The 20,525-nt window shown below is 47.3% G+C and overlaps 1 protein-coding gene across 1 annotated transcript in view; it reads left to right on the plus strand.

Annotated features, from left to right (window-relative positions):
* Positions 1–3,420: 3,420 nt before the first annotated feature.
* Positions 3,421–20,525, plus strand: part of ITIH6 (inter-alpha-trypsin inhibitor heavy chain family member 6) — a gene marked incomplete at both ends in the record, with an annotated part of 28,519 nt that continues 11,414 nt past the window's right edge. The window contains 6 exons of the mRNA XM_081080904.1: positions 3,421–3,522; positions 4,723–4,877; positions 9,479–9,589; positions 10,396–10,643; positions 12,720–12,889; positions 17,500–17,616. Of these exons, the coding sequence (XP_080937030.1) occupies positions 3,421–3,522; positions 4,723–4,877; positions 9,479–9,589; positions 10,396–10,643; positions 12,720–12,889; positions 17,500–17,616 (903 nt within the window). The remainder of the gene's footprint in view (positions 3,523–4,722; positions 4,878–9,478; positions 9,590–10,395; positions 10,644–12,719; positions 12,890–17,499; positions 17,617–20,525) is intronic.

Here is a 20,525-nt window from a genome sequence, read left to right on the forward strand (position 1 = left end):
ATTATTTTCTTTTTTTAATATATTTTTACTAATTTCAGAGATGAATGGGGAGAGAGAGAGAGAAACATCAATGATGAGAAAGAATCATTGATCGGCTGCCTCCTACACACCCCACACTGGAGTTCGAGCCCGTAACCTGGGCATGTGCTCTGATGGGGAATCAAACCATGTCCTCCTGGTTCATAGATCGATGTTCAACCACTGAGCCACGCTGGCAGGGCCTATTATTTTCTTATGGGGGGGGGGAGAGAGAGAGAGAGAGATTCTTAAAGTCTTTTTTTTTCTTGAATCATTGGCCTGCATTTTATTCATTCATTTAACAAATATTTATTGAGTGTCTACTATGGACCAAGGCACTCTTCTAGAAGCTGAGAATATATCAGTGAGGAATACACACATTCTTACTCCCATGGAACTAATATTCTAGTGCGTGGAGAGAGGGAAAAAAAATATATATATATATCATGTTGAAATGTGATAAATGCTATGGAGCAAAATAAATCCGTGTAAAGGGATGGGGAATGCCAGAAATGGTGGAAGTTACTGCCATTTTAAATAGGTTGGTCAGAGAAAGACTCGGAAAAGGTGAGAGAACCTGGGGAAAGAACATTCCAAACAGAAAGAACAGTCAGTGTGAAGGCCCTGGAATGGGAGTGAGCCTGGCATGTTTGTTTTTTCTCATGCCTGCCATTTTTGAAGAACATAAAGGTCAGGGTTGCCAGAGTAGTGGAGGAAGGCAAGGAAGGAAGGAATAGCAAATGAGGATAGATAAGTAATGGGACTTATAGGGCCTGTAAGCCACAGTGGATTCCACAGGAGGGATTTTTTTTCAATGACAGTTTATATTCAGTATGATTTTGTATTAGCTTCAGGTGTACAGCATAATGTTTAGACATTTACATACTTGAAAAAAGTGTCATTCCCCCCTCCCCCGCCGTGATATTTTCAGTATCCACCTGGCACCATACATAGTTTATTATTTCGTTTATATGTGGAATCTAAAGGAAAATATAAAAGAACAAACAAAACAGAAACAGACTCATAAGTACAGAGAACAGATTGATGGTTGACATGGCGAGGGGTGTTGGGGGCCTGGAGAAAAGGGTGAAGAGATTGAGAAGTACAGATTGGTAGCCACTACATAGTCATGGGGATGTAAAGTACAGCATAGGAAATAGGAGGGTTTGGAGCAGAGTTAGGAGAGGATCTGGCTTGGGTTTTAAAAGAATCCCTCTTGTTGTAGAAATATACTGGTTGGGGGTGGGGGGCAACAAAGAGGGAAGCAGGAGGACCAGTGAGGAGGCTCCTGCAATGGTAATTGCTTGGGTTGGAACCGCTGTTTCCTGGGTTTGCTGTTCTGGGCACTTGCTCTGGAGTTTCTTCTTGGGCTTTGGAAAACTAACTTCTAATGTGCTTTTGACAAGTTGTCCTTCATTTTTCTCTCTTCCCTCCGTCTAGAGTTCCTATCATTCAGATGTTAACCTGCTGGATTAATCTCTATCTCAAATTTTCTTTCATTCATTGTGTTTCTTTAGTTTTTGCCCTACATTCTGGGAAATTTCCTTAATATTACTTCCCAGACCTTCTGTTAATTTGTTTTTAATTTCAGCAACTTCTTTTCCATTTCTAAGGAGTCTTTCTCTTCTCTGACTGCAGCTGTTTTGTGGACTCTAGTTCTTGTTTCACTCATGTTATCTTCTTGGTTTTGTTGAAAATATCTTTTTTTCCCTGAAAGTCTCTTTTGTTTCCAAAATTCCAAAATCGCTCTATTTGTTTCTTTTAATCATGTTGCAGGTCCCCTTAATTTTTCTGAGAATGTTTGGTTATCTCTTCCTAGTTAAGGGGAAAGGTAGCCAATGTGGGTTTCTCTGCTACTGTATAATCAAGGCTATTTTCTAGCTCCGGCTCTCCCCCATGAGAAAATTCTGATAGGAAATTTAGTGTAGACTTGAAGGAGGTGGCAACAGACAGATAATGAGTCGACCAAATACCAGAATGAGAAGGCTTTGTTCTGTGGTATCAAATGCCATAGAACAAGTCGGAGTGTTCCCTGCACAGTTTGCAAAATGTCATTAGAGATTGTGCTGAAAGTAAGTGCTGTAGCTGCATGTGCCCTATGTGGGTGGAAAAGGTAGGGGATAGAGGTTCTGATTGATGCTGATGTCCTGTGTGCGGAACTTTGAGAAATTTCCACTTTCTCAGCTCTGTTCCCCACCGTCACCTCCCACAGTACCAACAGACACAGTCCAGGGTATCTCTTGATTCCCAGAGACAGACTGATGAATAGCAACCTGGCATTACCCAACCTCCCTCCCACCTAGGTCTCTGGAAGGAAAGGGGGTGTCCCATACTTTTTAAAAAAATGTTTTTATTGATTTTTAGATAGAGAGGAAGGGAGAGGAAGAGAGAGATAGAAAGAAACATCAATCGGTTGCCTCCTGCACGCCCCCTACTGGGGATCGAGCTTGCAACCTGGCTATGTCCTCTGACCGGGAATCAAACTGGGACCTCTTGGTCCATGAGACCACTCTCAATCCACTAACCCACACCGGTCAGGCACATCATATACTTTATATATCAATCAGGTCTTATCCCACTCTAGTCCTAGCAGCTGATATTTACTGAACACTTACCATGTACCAAGCACTCCAAAAATAAAGCCTCAATTTTCATAGCAACTTTATGAAGTGGGTGCTATTATTATCCTCATCTTATAGGTGAGGAAACTGAGGCTACAGAGCAGTTAATTAACTTCAATATTATAGTCAGTAAGTGGCAGAACTGAGATTCAAATCCAGATGGTCTGAATCCAGTACTTCTATTTGGAACCACTCTGTTATATTCCCAGTCTTGCCCAAGCTTGTCTTGGCCACTGACTATTCTGGAGACTGTAAGTCTCATGCCTGTGGGACCCCTAATTTTTATGGGACCCTAAGTAAGTCCCTCCTGTCTCCAGGTTAAAGTCAGAGCCAACAAAGACCAGGATTGTGGCCTTGCCCCACCAACCCCTCTCTTATATCTGCTACCTTTTTAAGATGATCAATGTTAAGTGACCTTTCTCTGGCCTCAGTTACTGGGCTCCTGTGGATGTTTATAGGAAAGAAAACCCCACCCTGAGCCAACATAGCAAACAGACAGACCCAGCACTCTAGCATGTTTAGTTTCCATTCATCTTACAGCTGGATGAGGGGAAAAAGGGAGGCATGGACTGGCCCCTCTCCAGGCAAGATGCCAGCCCCAGCTCTTGGACAATCCTGACTTATGTGGGCCTCAATGCTACATTCAGAGACTTCTCCACCCTTCAGGATAGTCCCTCCCTCTCAAGAGAAGGGATACCTGGAGGTTTAAAAGAGCAAGAATTTGGACATTGGGCTCAGACCTTCTGGACGTGAACAACAGACCCAGGCCAGAGGTGGCATCATGTCTGGGTGGAGGTGCCTCATCTGTGTCAGCCTTTTTCTGACTATTCTCCTTGAACTGACATACCAGGGACCTCCTGGCCCCCCCTCATCAAGCACAAAGGTCAGTTTTGGGATAAGGGAACCAAGCTCTGGGATTTGTGAGAAAATTAGCTCCTTGGGGGGCGGGGGTAGGAGAAGGTTATTCAATCTGTTTCCTTGGACCCACAATTGATCATCTAGGACCAGAGAAAAGAGTATTTGTTGAGCATATGTCAGATGCTGCATTAGGAACCTTAGTTATGATTTCATCTAGTCCTGGCAGTTTCCCAGGGACATAGGCTTGACTAACTCCATCACACAGATGAGGATACACAGGCTCAGAGGTTAGGACACAGGAAGTGGCAGAACCAGAATTTGAACCTAGGTCCATGTGATCCCAACTGCCCTCATTTCCACTGAGAATAAAGTAGGTGTGCGTTATGTGTGGGCACATGGAGAGACCACGGCTTCAGGAAAGATGAGGAAGAAGATCAATATCTTACTTGCCGTGTGACCTCAGCCTCTGAGCCCAGTTAACACATCCATAAAATATGGCCAATAATAGTGGCTAGCTCATAGAGCCAATGTGGGGATTAAATAAGATTATGGATGCCAAATGCTCATTAGTTGTCTGATTGCACTTATCAAGAGTAATTCTTTACACCTGAGCTCTTGAAGAGGAAGATTAGATAGATAGATGATAGATAGATAGATTATATATTGATAGATATATAATCCATTGCCTTGCACAGTATGGCTCAATGAATGACAGCTGCTCTGTGTGTATATATGTACATATGTATATTTTATATACATATATATGTATATATATAAATCCTCACCCGAGGATGTGTTTTTATTGGTTTTTAGAGCGGGGGGGGGGGGGTGCTAGCAATCGGTTGCCTCCCATATTCGCCTTGACCAGGGATCAAACTCACATCCTAGGTATGTGCCCTGACTGGGAATTGAACCTGCAACCTTTTAGTGTACAGAACGATGCTCCAACAACTAAGCCTCCCAGCCAGGGCTGCTCTGTTTTATTATAAAGCCTTGTTACTGAAAGTAAAATCCATGGACCAGCAACATTAGTGTCACCTGAGAGCTTGTTAGGAAGGTAGAATCCCACACCAAAAAATTGCTGAATGAGAATCTACATATTCACAAGATCTCCAGGAGATTTATGTGTACATTAAAGTTGAAGACGCACTTATTCAAAGGTCCCTTGATTTGTGATCTTCTGTGATAGAATCTATGTAACCCACCTTCCTGCCTTCTCTCCCAGCTGTTGATGACGAGTTATTCCATGCGGTCTACTGTGGTTTCCCGCTATGCCCACACTTTGGTCACTTCTGTCCTGTTCAATCCACATGCTGAGGCCCATGAAGCCATCTTTGACCTGGATCTGCCTCGCCTGGCCTTTATCTCCAATTTTACTATGTAAGTCTGCTTCCAAGCTCGCCGCTTCATTCATTCGTGCGTACATTCGTTCATTCTTTGTCTTTTTAGCAGAGCACAGTGATGAAGAGCGTGCACTCTGAGGTCAGACTTCTTGAGTTTGAATCCTGGCTCTGCCAGCTGTGGGACTCAGGACAAGTTACTTCTCAGAGACTCATTTTACACATTGGTAAAATGGAGATAAAATTAGAATTCACCTTCAAGGATTAAATGAGTTCATATATGTGACAATACATGCCAAAAACAGTGTTCGGCACATGATAAGTCCTTGATAATATTAGCTTACTTATTTTTTAACAAACACTGATATTGACTGTAACTCACACTGCACTGGGTACTACGGAAAGAGGAAGATGAATTGCACATGGTCCCTGCTCCCAAAGAGTCCATGGTCTAACGGGGGGCATGGACAAGGAAAGAGATCATCTTAATAAATTTGCTGGAAACAAAGAGAAGTGAGTATAGGATGGTAGGAATGGTGAGGGCTATCAGGACACAGTGGTCAGTTCCCCACCCTTAGACACTCAAAGAACGCCTCACAAAGATGACACCTAAACTGAGTCTTGAAATATGAGATGTTCACCAGGCAAGCAGGGTTGGGGCAATGCTGGGGAATGTGGACAAAAGGAATCCAGGGGCAAATAAATGTTCCCTCATTAGGGGAACTGCAGGGACCTCAGTGTCACTGGAGTGTAGGGCACAAGCTGGGGAAGACAGGGGTCAGATGTGAGACTGGTGGAGGGCTTCCCATCCCAGACCAAGTACCTACCATCACTCAACTGCCTCAAACTGTCATGCGTTTGGACACTCATTAGGAAAAACTGAACCATGTACTCCCCAAATATGTATATTTGTTAATTCACAAATTACATAAATAGACTACTGAGCAAATATATTAGATATATTATAAAGCATATGTGAAAACATAAAGGATGAGAAAGAGAAACCCTATAAGTAGAGTGTTATCCCTTTCCCACACACTCATGATTTGTCCCAGCACTCCATGGAGCGTGAGCACCTCACTGTAGGCATAACCGTGGCCCATAATGAGGAGACCTGGTAAAGTTTTAAGCAAGGAGTGATGATAATGAAGTGGGGCGTGGACTGGTGGGGCCAGCCCAGCAGCAGGGAGCTAAGTTAGGAACCTGGGGCAGCCTGATGTGTATGGGTAACAAGTAAACTGGTCTCAGCTTGTCTGACCCAGTAGATGACAGTGCCTTCCTTGATATGGTGAGCATGGGAGGAGGAGCAGATAAGGGGAAGCTTGGGATGGGAGGGTCATTAACCCATATAGCACCTTAGTGTGAGTTAGAAAAGGGTGCTTGTCTTTGGGGAGAGGGACTCAGATTTGGCAGATGAGTGAGGCTGGCACAGGCAGAGTTTCAGCCTTTGCTCAGATTCCCTCCTGGCAAGGCAGGGGAGCGGTGTGTGTGTGGGGGGGGGGGGGGGGCGCGCTTGTGCAGTAAACAGCCTATGAGCCTCAACAGCAGGCCTGGAGCCTGGGCGTTGTCATCAGGAACCGCCTGGTCTTAATGGGCAGATGGCACTACCCTGGAGAGAGGACCGGTTGGTTGGAGGAGGTGAGAGGTGTGCTCCTGGCATTGACTTCAGAGGAGAGGTACAGGGTAGTCACGGAAGGCTTCCTGGAAGCAGGATTTTCCTATGGGTAAGAGAAGGGACCAGGATCACTGTATGTGGAGGACCCGGGGGGACCAAAGGCAAACAAGCATGGAGTATGGGGGCTAACCAGAAAGTTTTTTGGCCAAATGATGCAAGGGCCAAGCACTCAGACAGAATTTGGACTTTTGCTTCAATAGGAAAAAAAAAAAAAAACACCAAGAGAAAAAAAATTTTAAACTAAGCAAAGCAGGCTGGAGGAAATGTTCTTGGGCAGACTCTGTGGAAAGTATGCTGGCTGGAGGCAACAGACACACACAGAGACCCCAGTGTGTTGCTGCCAGAGCAGCTCCACCCTACACCCCCACACCCCCCCTCCAGGAGACTTTGGGGCAGTGCCAGTTCGACCCACCCCCACACTAGCCCAACCACTAGTCTGTTTCAGCTGCCTAGAAACACTTCCCGCCTGAGTGGTCTCTTCTGCAGTCTGCATATCCTCCTCAAGTGTTCCCAGAAGCTGCTGCTTTGGTCATATAACTTTATCCCCCACACCACCACCCCAATACCTGTGCCTCAGTTTCTCCAATTATAAAATGAAGACTGCTGCTCCTGCCTCTTACAGCGTCGCAGTAATGTTCTCTAGGACACTGAGCTACCTAGCACTCCTCAAAGGCCACCTCTGACCCTACCCTTCACTTTTCAAGATTTATCCATGACTCTCATTCTCCATAGCAAAAGTTTTCACTGCCTTATGAGTTTATTGAGTTTGGTGTTCAAAGTCCTTTTTTCTCTAGGCCCACCCAACCACTCCAAACTTCTCTCCACACCTCCTTTCCTTGCCCCTCTGCTCCAGCCAAATCTGACTAACTGCTTGCTGTTCCCTGAAACACCCTCTGTGTTTTCGTGCTGTTTGTCTGGAATGCCCATTCCACAAATAATTGTTGAGTATCTACTGTGTGCCAAGCCATATTCTAGGTACTGGGATACAGCGGCAAATAAGACAGATGAAAGCCCTGCCCTCAAGAAGCCCACAGTCCAGTGGAGAAAAGAGAGAAGGAAAATATAAACAAGGGAGTATAGATCACTTTGTAGATGAGAAGTGCTACAAAGAAATAGAAAGTAGATCAAGGGAAATAGAATGTGAGAGGGAAGGTGTTGCTTTAGAGTGGCCAAAGATGTCTCTCTGAGGAAATGACATTTGAGCAAAGACCTAAAAGAAGTGAGGGTATAAGACTTGCAAAGATCTGGAGGAAGGGTGTTGCAGACAAAGGGAATAGTATTTGCAAAGGTTCTGAGACACGAGTGTGCTGAACAAATTCAAGAAACAGCAAAGTGGCCAGTGTGCCTGGTGTCCAATGAATGGGGGAAGTGTAGGAAAAGATGGGGTTAAAGAAGTGACAGTAAGCCAGACTGTATAGGGCACTGGGAGCCCTGGTGAGGACTTTGGTTTTTACTCTCAGTTGAGTTGGGGGCCACAGAGAGTTCTGAGCAAAAAAAGGGGGGCACTGACTTGGGATTTAACAAGATATTTCTTACTGGTGTGAAAAGAATAGATAATAAGGAGGCAATGCTTTAAAGAGGGGGGCCAGTTAGGAAGCTATCGTATTTATCTGAGCAAAGATGTTGGTAGTTTGGACGAGGGTAGCAAATTGTAGGAGTGGTGGGAAGTGGATTGTGAATGTATCTAAAGATAGAGCCCAAATTCCCTGATGGATTATATGTGGAGTGTGAGAGGAAGAAGGGAGGCAAGCATGACTTTAAGATTTTCAGCTGAACAACTACTTCCTGAGATAAGGAAAACCAGGGCAGGAGCAGAATGGGGAGGTGGAGGAGATACCAGCAACTCAGTTTTTGAATATGTGAAGCTTTAGGTGCCTATTGGACATTCTAGTGGAGATACCAAGTAAGCAATTATAGCGGTCTGAATAGATTTAGGAGTAATCTCTCTATAAATGATAATTAAAGCCACAGGGCTAGAGGATCTCACCTAGAGAGTGACTGTAGGAAGAAGAGTGGAGGGGAGGGGAGGAGAGAGGAGGGAAGGGGAGAGGAAGGGAGGGGAGTGGAGGTCAAGGGAGGGAAGGGGAGGGAAAGGAGGAAAGGAGAGAAGAAGGAAAAGGGGAGGAGAGGGGAGGGGAAGGGAGGGGAAGGAGAAGAAGGGAAAAGAGGAAGAGAAGGAGCCAGCAATGGAGACTCAGAAGGCAATGCCAATGAGGATTATTTATCCAAATCCTCCCTGTCTTTCAGGCCCAACACCAAGGCCACACATCCTCAGGACCCTTTCTTGAAGACTTGAGCAAAAGTGCTCTCTCCCTTCTTTGAAGTCCTTTACACTTTATTACCTTCTTAGAGCAAGGGGAAAAACAGGGGTGAACAATTCCATTAGTATCCGATCAGTCTCTGAGCCAGATGCCTTTGCAGCAATTTGCATTCTGCTTTCACAATTTTTACCACCTGTACCACCTACTATATTATTTACTTAATATATTTTCTTTAAATAGATATGCTTTTTATTCTAAGCAACAATATCTATGAGCTCATGGGTTCAACATGCTACTTATATGTTCAATACACATTACAGTAAAAACATATCAACTATAATAAAAATGTTCAGTTGTGTCCCACCTACAATTATTTTACATGCCAAAACATGGAATTCATTCAACACTTTGAGAAACATAGAGTCCTAACATCAGGTCCATCATATGCCAACTGTTTCTATTTCCCCATATGACAAGTAGAGATAATGATAACTGCTTCACCTGTTTTTATCTCCCTCACTTCTCCTCTTTTCTCTTGTTCTTGCTCTCACTCTGGCTTTATGGTACTCTTCTGCCCTTTCTCTCTCTCCCCATCCTCCATTCTTCTCCTTCCTCTTCTTTATGTGTCTCTTTCTCTCTCTGTCTCTGACCATCTATTTTTATTTCTCTGTCACTTTCTGGCCTTCCTCTTTACTGCTCCATCAGGACCATCAACAATAAAGTCTACATTGCAGAAATCAAAGAAAAGCATCAGGCAAAGAAAATCTATGAGGAAGCCCATCAGCAGGGAAAGACAGCTGCTCATGTAGGCATCAGGTAAGGCTCCATCCGATCTGAAGCATGGCAAGTACATCTTAGCTGTATGATCCGGGGCTTACATGTGTTCTCTCTGGGTCTCAGTCTCTGGTAAAGTGGGGCCAATGATCTCTACTTCATGGGATTACATGAAGATAGCGTGAGTTCATTTGGCCTGTAAAAGAGTAGGTGCTCAATAAATGGGAGTTTACTTCTCCATTTCCACTTTCCTCCTGCCAGCAGGATGTGGCTTGTTTAAGAACTGGCACCTTCCGGTAAGGTTGTGTTCAAGTGAGATTTTTCTAAAGCAAATCCTGTTTCCTAACTGAGTTCCATTCTGCTGGCAGAAATGTATTGTGTTCCTTCAATGTTTCCTCCCAGCTTCCAAAAGAATTTCATCAAGCACGTAAATATTACGTTTGACCACTGCAAATTGACACAAGCTGAGCCTAAAGCATGGGAGAGGGGTGGTTGTGAGGGCCTGTGGAAGGGGAAGAGGCATCCTGTGTTAATTGAAAACTCTTTTTGTAAAACAAATCATTAGTCCCTATTGTTCTATCCTAGATTCAGATTTTCACTTGCAGAGTTTCCTTATGATAGAATTCCTCTGATAGAATTTCTCAGGAAGAATATTGAGTAGGGTGAATGAAGGAAAGAGACAGATTAATGAGTGGATGACTAACTGTGGGCAAGAGACTTAGTAAAACTAGAAGCCTTGTCAGGTCTGCTGGAGCCGGGCGGGGATGGGCAGAACTAGGTCATCTAATAGCTCCCCTCCCCCTCGTGACATCCCATCCCCTTCCCACCCTCCTCCCTTTCATGCCCAGGGACCGGGAATCAGAAAAGTTCCGCATCTCCACCAGTCTGGCAGCAGGCACAGAGGTGACTTTTTCCCTGGCCTATGAGGAACTGCTGCAGCGGCACCAGGGCCAGTACCAGCTGGTGGTGAGCCTGAGGCCTGGCCAGTTGGTGACAAGGCTAAGTATAGAGGTCACAGTGTCAGAAAGAACGGGCATTGGCTATGTTCACGTACCACCTCTGAGGACCAGCCGCCTGCGCACCAAAACCCACACAAGTATGTGGGCAGAACTACGGGTCAGCCATGAGACTGGCCTTCCCTGAATGGGAACCTTCCCCTTCTTCCTGGGCTTCCTTCTAGTACCTCTTCCGCTCTGCGCTCACATTGAAAAAATGAGAAGAAAACATGTCAGGAGTTAAAGATTTGGGGGTTAAAAACTTGGTCTGATCCTTGCAAACTATGTGAAACAGCAAGTCCAACCACTTCCCAGGGTTGTGATTTTCCTCATGAAAAAAATAAGGATTAGGGGAGGGGTTGCTGGGTGGGCTCAATGAAATCATGTGTTAACAATGCTGAGGGTTGTGGAAGCCAGATCTGGCTTTGCTGTGGAATCACGGCTGGGAATGGAAGGGCAGTGGGCGGAGAGCATACACTGCAGGCTGCCCTTGAGGATGTGGTCTCAGGCGCTGTGGGCCAGAGATGCCCTGGCTGCCAGCCTTGCTGTAAGTTCATCTAGACGTGTGTGAAAGCCAGACTGGCGACATCAGAGCCCCCATGTTAGGGGTACAGATTCTCGGACCCCGCCCTCTGGAGTCGGATTCAGTAGGTTAGGGAGGGGCCCAAGAACCTGTTTCTGACCAGGTGGCAGGTGAACTTGGAGTCTGGCCAGGTCAGAGAACCACTGACCAGGCCCACCCACCTCCTCTGAGAGATGAGTGGACAGGCACAGAGGAATCACCATGGCCTGTGGCCACCCTCACCAAGCTCTTTAGCTTGGAGCTCCTGCCTGGTTTGACCCCGATAACCCAGCGTGACAGTGTGGTACACGGAAGGAGAGACGGACACACAGACATGGGCTCCAATCCCAGCTTTGACCTTCCCCTAAGGTGGGGGCGCAGGCAAATCCCTGACGTGCTCTGCTTTCTTTTCCATCTGCACAATCAGGAGATGCCACCTGGGGCCCAGGAGAGTGTGATAAGACTCCTCCCTGCAAATCCCTGCTGCAGAGGAATGAAGGTTTGAGGAAAACGGCAATCCTTAGAATTATTGAGCAATTACTAAGATGCAAGGATGGCTTCACAGGCTTTACATAAAGTCTCTTTTAATCCCCACAAACACTGCCTGTGAAATAGGAGCGACAATCCTGGGGGGACTGAGGCTGAGAGAGTGGGAAGGAGTTTCCAGGGCCCCACAGGCAGCCTCTGAGCCCTTGGAGCCTGCCCTCTTACACCCTAGGCTAAAAATGGCAGCTCCCTCCCCCTGCTCCTTAAAGGTTAAAACAGAGGGTAGAGCCAGTCCTGTGGGGATAAAAACAGAACAAAGACCTCTGAAAGGAAGGAAGCCCGGGGAATGTATGTAAGCGGGGCCTCAGAGAGCATGGGGCTTCAGTTTGCCCCTAAACTTCCTGACAGCTGTAGCAGAGAGGGGGAGCGGGTGGCAGGATTCCCAGGTTGTCATTTTCTGGAAAAAAGAGGCACAGAGACATGTCTAAAAGGACATTTGTCTTGGACTGAAATTCCGGAGGAGTTGATCTTATGGCCAGCTCAGCAAACATCCGGGACCAGAGAGTCCTCTGTGTTTCCATGAGGCGCGAACGGCCTATTCACACACGTGATTCTGAGAGGCAGAAGGCAGAGGGGGAGAAAACACATGAAATTCTACCCCAGAGGAGAACCCTGATGGGCTGCAATTCCCCACAGCGGCAAGGGGCACAGGAGGAAACCCCGGCCCTGTCTGTGCGTCTGTCTCTCTCCACACACACAACACACGGCCCCTGGCAGGAGAGCCAGGCTGCTGGTCTACCTGGGGACATGCCACCAGGCCTCAGGATGGAGGGCAAAGGTGTGCATGAGGGTCAGCCTCCCAGAGCCTGGGAGCTGAGGGGAGGGCTGGGTCTGCCAGGCTGGGTAGGCTTGCTGGCAGAGGCAGAGCAGGCAGAGCTGGTTCTAGGATTTGCAGAGGAAGGAGTGTGGCATTTGGGCAGGTGGAATGGCATTGCAGGCAGGAGGAGCAGCAGGTGGCGCAGGGCTTACTCTTCACCCTCCCCAGGTATTGTTCCTTTTGCTGTCCCCTTGCTTGGCTTCCTGCTAGTGAGCCCTCCATGCCATCCCACCCACCCCTCCCCGCCTACAGGTGAGGCTGGCCCGCCCCCATCCACAAGAATTGAGAAGGGAGAGACCTGTGTGCGAGTCACCTTCTGCCCAACACTGAAGGACCAGGCTGCCTTCTCCAGCTCAGGCATCATGGCCGACTTTGTGGTCCAGTATGATGTGGTCATGGAGGACATCATTGGCGACGTGCAGGTGAGGGGCCAGGGGGATGGAGCGAGCATGAGCTCTGGAGTCACACAGGTCGGGGCAACAGCCTGGCTCATTTCCTTTTCCCCAGGGATCAGTGTGGACTAGCGAAACAGGGCGGGAAGATGTGTGGTGACACGTGATTGCGCAACTGGGGAGGCACATGTGCTCCCCCAGAGCACGGGGACCTGGACCTGTGCAAATTGAATCCAGCTCCAAATGCATCCCTTTCCAAAAGCATCAAGCCATAGCCCAGTCTTCACCCGTTTTTTGGGAAGTGAGCTATTGGCCAGGCTTAGGCCTCTCACACTCAACGGCTCTCACACGCTCTGCAGCTCTGATGCTCCCATGTTCTCTTGGACTTTCTTGCCATCTCCAAGTTTTAAAAAGTCCTTTTGCCTCATCAGAGCCATCTTCGTAAGCAGGGATCTCTTCAATCCTGAGCTCCCACAATCCTAAGAATAAGCACAGGTCCCCTGCACTACTGGACGGGTAGAGCCCTGCCCCAAACCCTGGCTTTGTGAGAATGATGGCACAGCAGCCTCAGAGGTCTGGTCTCCCCTGCCTTTCCTGCCACACCGCTCACTGCCTCCAGTGCACACTGACCCTCCAGCTGCCTCCCCACCACACCACACACCTCTCTCCCCAAAGCACCTGAACCTGCCTTTCATCTGTGTAGGAGCATTTGCTCCTACTCTCTGCTGCCCTGGGCATATCTCCTCCTGCCTCTCCCTACTGGCCAGTGTCCCCCTTGTCCTGAAAGGCCTTGCTGAAACACCACCTCCCTGATGAACACACCCCACTCACACTTCCTCTCTCTTCCTCGGGCTAATATAATCCTTTGGTTGCACCTCTCCTCATGCACTCAGTTATTCAGTAATTCATGGGTGGGCACAACTCCACCAAGCAGAGCTGCTCTAGCCCAGGGCTGTCCCCCCTGACTCTGAGAACTCAGAGACGCCAGGGACACAGAACCTACTCTCCCTCCAGAATGTCCTACTGTTGAAGGGGACACATACATGGAGCCTTAACATGCATCACACGTCCTAGTGTGTATTAAGCTGGAATGGGTGATGTGCAGATGCCTTTGAGGAGGGTTTTAAGAAAGCCTTCCTAAAGGGGTTGTCCTTAAATTAGCATGGCAAAAACGAATAGAGTCCGCCTCCACCTGGGCAGGTAGGGTGATGGGAATTCCATGCAGAGACAGGAGAGACAGTGTGTGCAGGGGCACAGGGCTGTGGCACAGCCAGCCTGCTGTGTAGGGGGAATAACAGTCATTTGCCCTCTCAGAATGGGAGCTGAGGGTATCCTGCCAGTAGGTGGCAGCAGGGGCCTTGACCTGCTGTTCCATGGTGTGTGGGTAAAGGTATTTATCTGCTTCTTCATTCTATAGCTTTTTCACCATTGCCTGGAGTAGAAATGCAGGTAGAATAGGTGGGATTGGCCATTCAATGAGATGACCCACACTCCCAACCACTGTGTATGCTGACTCCTGCATCCCCTCACCAAGAACCCTCAACTCACCTCTCTTTCCCACTCAAGTATGCCCAATTCCAAAGGCCAGCAACTCCCCCTTTAGTCATTCAGTCAGGACACCCTGGGAAGGTAATATGTGTCATGCCCACTGCTGGCTGATGTTGGAAACCTGAGGTGAATCACATACAGATCCTATTCACTGTCTCTGGGTGAACCACAGAGAGCCAATACTGACACAAGATTAGAAGTGCTCTCTCAATGACAAGTTATGATGGAAGCCATCGAGATGAGAGGAGGTGGCTCTCTGGAGGAAGTACAGACTAACCTGGGAATTTTTTTAAACTTTGGTCTTTAAGAATGTAAAGAAGTACACCAAGTTGGGAGGCAGACTTTGCATGAAACACAGAAGGGGGGCTGGAACTATCCATGGTGCGTAGGGAACTTCAGGTGGGTTGGGGTTGCTGGAGCATAGATTTCAGGCACAAGAAATGGCAAAAGGTGAGACCGAAGGTTCAAAGGCTGCAGGGGCAGGAAAGGAGCATGCCCTTTGTCTTGAGGTGATGAGGGAGCCAAGAGAGGGAATGACATTAGGGGGTTTTGGTTAGAAAGGCCAGATGAAGCAGGAGCTGCAAAGATGTATGGTTGGAAGGGGCCACCGTAGAAGCAGGGAAACATGACAGAAACACCTGAGCTTGGGCCGTGTGAGTTTGGGATGGAGAGGAGGGCTGGACCTGAGATATGCAGCAGAAGAAACCAGGAGGAGCTTGTGGCTGGCTGAGTGCAGGAAGGAGGGGCACACAGGATTGAGGCGTGACCCTGGGGTCTGTATCTGGAGTGACCATGTGGATGACGAGGCCTTGAATGACAAAGGTGCTCAGGGGTAGGATGGAGGCAGAAAATGAATTTACTGTTTGTGCAGAATCCAGTGGAGGCATCTTCAGACATCGAAGGGAGCAGGTCCAATAGTGAGTGGGTGTGCAGCTGTAGAGGGGGAAGAGTGGGAAACATTGGACTGGAGCAAGACACGTGAAGTCATCAGTGGAGCCTGGGCAGTTGAAACTGAGAGGGTAGCCAGATGACCCAGGAGAATGTGCAGAGCCCCAAGGCAGATCCAGGATGGCTGTTGCTAAGGCTGAGATTCCCATGCAAGGGGCTATTGATCTCAACCCTCTCGGTGTCCGGCCCCACCAGCTGCCAACAATCTGCTCAGAGCTGTAAATTCCCACCACTTCCCTCCATTGTGCTACACAAACATCATCATTTTCTGGCATGCCATGGTTCAGAAATATTGGGAAGCGCCGCTGAAGAGACAGGGGGAGAAAAGGCCGCCCAAGAAAGGGACTGAAGCACACATACCAGAGATGGTGGGAAGATAAGGCGAGGTCACCATCTCAGGTCCCAGGGTAAAAGGGTTTTGAAGAAATCAGAGTGAATAATCCATTGTGAAACTCATCAGGGAGGTGCAGTTGGATGGAAACTGAAATGTACTCCCTGAGCTTGGAAACCAGCTGGTCGTTGTTGCCTTTAGTGAGGAAAGGTCATTGCTTGGTGGAGGTGAGACCCAGTCTGTGGTCGGTGGGGGAGTGAGATGGAGATGAGAAGACCCTTATGAGTGCCCATATCATTTCCATGGCGTGCTACAGGGGGAGAAGCTGGCTGGCACTTGGGTGGGGATTGGGATCAATGGGGTTTGTCTTAGTGGATGGAAAACACATAAACATTTTTATTCTAAAGAAGGCCTTGTAGGGTATGTGGGTTGGGTTGGAGTGCAGGGGCCTGACTGGTGGAGCAGGTGCTAGAGGCTGGGAGTCCATGGGGTCCAGGGTGGCACTCTCTTGTCTTTCAGTAGAGAGAAGGAGTATATGGGGATGTGGACCCTGAGCAAGGGTAAGGTGGGCAGTCCAAGGGACATGGCCTGGCGTCCTGAACTTCCTTCCTGAGGAGGGGAGGGAGGCATGTCCTGAGAGTGGATGGCATGCCAGCTGAGGTGAGTGAGAGCTTGGTGACCTGCGTTGTGCCTCTGGCTTATAGGATGTGAGGTGTGGGGCCACCTGTGAGCCTGGGACTATGGCGGGATGGGTGTGTGATTTCTCCAGAAGCTCTGGCTTAGCCAGGTAGGGGAGGAGCAGAGGAGGGCTACTGGCCTCTGCTCTTGGCTTGGGCAGTTGCGGGGGGGCAGGGGGGGGTGGACCCAGGCCTCTGGGGACTGCTGTATGGTGCCGGGAAAAGTGGGCACAGAGCCTGCACGTGTACTTGGGAATTAACTCAAAGGCTGGGGTGGCGGGGAAGGCCAAGATGTCCTCCCGTGTCTTCTGAGATCCCCGGAGAGAAGGGGACATAGTGTCCCAGCCTTGTGCCCAGAGGGTGCCTGCGTGGCAGCGAGGAGAAGCAGCTGCTTACCCCAGGGCACAGCCAGCTTCAGGCTGCTGGGCAGCTCAGACCCTCAGCAAGCCCATACTTCCCTAAGCTGAGCTGACACTGGTCAGGGGGCCCTCCCAGCTCCCCCCTCTCCTTCCCTGGCTGTCCCAGCCCCCAGGCTCTGCACAGGGAGATTTGGAGTAGGGGGAGGGGCGGCAGCCAATCACAGCCCCCACAGCCTCAGGCCTCTGCACCTGGTCTAACCAATCCCCTCTGAACAAACAGCTCACTCAGCCCCTGCTCCCTCCTCCCCTCCCTGCTCTGCCCAGCAACAGCAGAAAGGAGGCTGAAGGAGGAGAGGGAGGCCCTGCTACTCCCAGCCCCTGGCAGCCATGGAGCTGGGCCCCAGGCTCGCTCTATAGAGGGAGGTTAAAACAATAGTTAAGTTCCTGGAGCCCAGGCAAAAGGTCCCCAGGGGCCCTCAAGGCTGTGCGAGCCCAGCTCTCATGGACAGGAACTCACATTTTACAGAGATCCTGCTCCTTGGAGCCCTGGGCCCAAGCCAGTCTCCACGGCTCTGGGGCAGGTCCTGGGCTGACAGTCTGAGCAGCAGAGACACGGTTCTGTGGAGGAGAGGGACGTGGAAGAAGCAGGCACATGTGCCCCTCTAACTAGAAACAGTGATAAGGCCCAGGCCGGGAAGGGGTGTTGTGTAGGAGACTCATGGGGGCCTGATTTACACCAGCTTTCACTGTTCTTGTGCTTTCATTCCTTCTGTCCAGATTTACGATGGCTATTTTATTCACTACTTTGCCCCCAGAGGCCTTCCACCGGTGGAGAAAAATGTGGTGTTCGTTATTGATGTGAGCGGCTCCATGTTTGGCACCAAGATGAAGCAGGTAATACGCAGCCTGGTGACCTCTCAGGCCTCTCCTTGTGAAGTCTCAGCAAGCAGGCAGAGCTGCAACCTGGGTCGCTGGGGCCAGAGACTCTATCATCCCACCAGCTTTGCTCTTACAGGCCTGGCCCCACTTTAGGGTCCTGGTACCTCACATACCAGGAGCCCTGTAGACCTGGAGCCACAGAACATGAGGAACATTGAAACATTGGACTATGGGGCCTGAACCATTGAGACCCTGCACCACAAAACTCCTGGGCTCAGACGGTCCCAGAATTGTAGAGTCTCTGAGCTAGAGTGCTCTGGTATCAAACACGTGAGTCAAAACATAAATAAAACCTTAGACATTTTAGACTCTGAACATTTCCAAGGCCACAGGCTTTTAAATTGTTATTTTTTACTTCAAAGCCAGAAAAATGCAGTGTGCTAGCATTGTAGTGCATAGAAACCATGGAGTCCTGTTCCATCTAGACTTAAATCTTGTATCCCTTCTCCCAAAGCACCCCTTAAACAGCAGTCAGCCAAAAAGATTTTGACTTTAGAGCCTGAATCATTAATGTTCTGGAAGCAGTATTTGTAGCTATGGTACTCTGGGTGTCTAGAGTTATAAGGTTCAAGTGTTCTGGGACAGTATAGCCTTTATATGTTGAAGTTCTGAACCACAGAGTCCATGGGACCTAAGGCTAACTGACTTTTGTTTTACCAAAGTGTAGCCAAACTTGGGGTAGGTAGATATTGAAAATTTTCTCCCTTTAGCCTTCTTTATAGAGGAAAGGATATAGCTAACTCCAAACCTTTCTAGCCTTCCTATTTCTCCTAACTGAGGACAACTTGTGCCGGTCATATACCAGGGGCACAGTTGCTCTAGAAGAGTGAGTCATAATGATAGAGCTATGCAATGCTTCCCCTCTCCCAACACATTGCCACTATATCAACATGTCTTTTGTAGAGCAATAGAAGGTGTCAGCTGAAAGAACTGGAAGCCTACACACAATTTATGAAAGGATCTCTAGGGATACACAAGACAAAGGAGAGGAGACAAAACAGAGGAGATAAAAACAAGGATCCTAAAAGAAATATTAGCCTCTGACACCTGCAATTGCAGCAAGTGGCAAACACAATTTCACTTCTAGCCAGGTAAACAGAAAACCTGATATTAAAGTCCTATTTTCCTCAGCACCTTTTACCTGATACATCATCTCTGGCTTTCAACAAAAATTTAGAATACATGTTAAAAGAAAATACACATTCTGAAGAGATAAATCAACATCAGAACCAGGCTGGTGTGTTGGAATGATCACAGTGAGAATTTTAAATAACTAACCAATATGCTAATGGAGAAAGTGGACAACATGCAAGAACAAATGGGCAATGTAAACAAATATAGGTACACTGAGAAAATTAAAAGGAAATGCTAGATATATAAAATACAGTAACAGGAATGAAGAATATCTTTGATGGGCTCATTAGGAGCCTGAACATGGAATCGATGAGCTTGAAGATATGTTACTAGAAACTTCCCAACCTGATAAGCAAAGAATAAAATGAAAAAAATCCTACAGAATATCCATTAACTGCATCCAATTACAAAAGTGTAACATATGTTGTAATGAGAATAACAGAAGGAGAAGAAAGAGAGACAGTAACAGAAGAAATAGTTGAAGGCATGAATAGATATAAATTTTCCAAAATAAATGCCAACCATCAAATCATAGGTCCAGGAAGGTCAAAGAACTCTAAACAGGAAATACCAAATAATCCACAGATAGGCACATCCTATTCAAACTTCAGAAAATCAAAGACAAAAAGAAAATCCTTTAAAAAGCTCATAGGAAATAACACTTTACTTATGGAGGAACAAGGATAAGAATTACATCAGATTTCTCTTGAGAAACCACGCAAGCAAAAAAAAAAAAGTGGAGTAAAATGTTTAAAGTGTTAAGGGGGGAGGGGGGGAAAACAACCCTAGCCTACAATTCTGTGTACAGCATCATTGTCCATCCAAAGTGAAAGAAATACTTTATCAACCAGGCAAAAGTTGAGGGAACTATTGCTAGTAGACCTGCCTCAAACAGGTAAATTTTAAAGAAATTCTTCAGAGAGAAGGAAAATAGTATATCTCAGACACTTGGATCTACATTTAAAAAGGGAGAGTGTTAGAGAAGGACTAAATAAAGGTAACATAAAATATTTGACTTTTTAATTAATTTATCTAACAGAAAACAGGTTGTTCAAAATAATAATAGCAATAATGTATTCAGTGAATATAGCCTACTGATAAGTGAAATTAATGACAGCAATGTTATAAGAGACAGGAGGGAATAACTGGGACTACTCTGTTACAAGGTACAGATGCTCCCTGACCCATGATGGGGTTATGTACCCAATAAACACATCATAAGTTGAAAATATCATGTCAAAATGCATTTAATACAACTAACCTACCAAAAATCATAGCCTGCCTTAAATGTGCTCAAAGGGCTTACATGAGCCTACAACTGGGCAATTATCTTGAGTTTCATCTCAAGAGTAATTGCCTTCCTCATCTTCTTCTCACCAGAAACAGATGACATAGACTGACCTTTTGTGACACGATGGGATGTGAAAGCACAACACACAATATCCAAAAAAATACTGTAGAGTGTCTGTTGCTTACCCTCATGATTGTGTTGCTGACTGGGAACTGTGGCTCACTGCCACTGTCCAGCATCATAAGAACCCACATACCCTATTTACTGAACTTCCTATAGACTTGAACCTATTTACCCTGTTTACTGAGCCTCAGTGTCATCACCTGTAAAATGAGGATAATATTAGTATCTTCTTCACTGTGTTGCTGTGAGGATTAAATGAGCTGATGCACCTAAAGCATTTTTCACAGTTCCTTGAACATAGAAGTATCCTATAAAT

The sequence above is a fragment of the Myotis nattereri genome (genome assembly GCF_964212035.1).
Source record: "Myotis nattereri genome assembly, chromosome: X".
NCBI classification, from domain to species: Eukaryota; Metazoa; Chordata; class Mammalia; order Chiroptera; family Vespertilionidae; genus Myotis; species Myotis nattereri.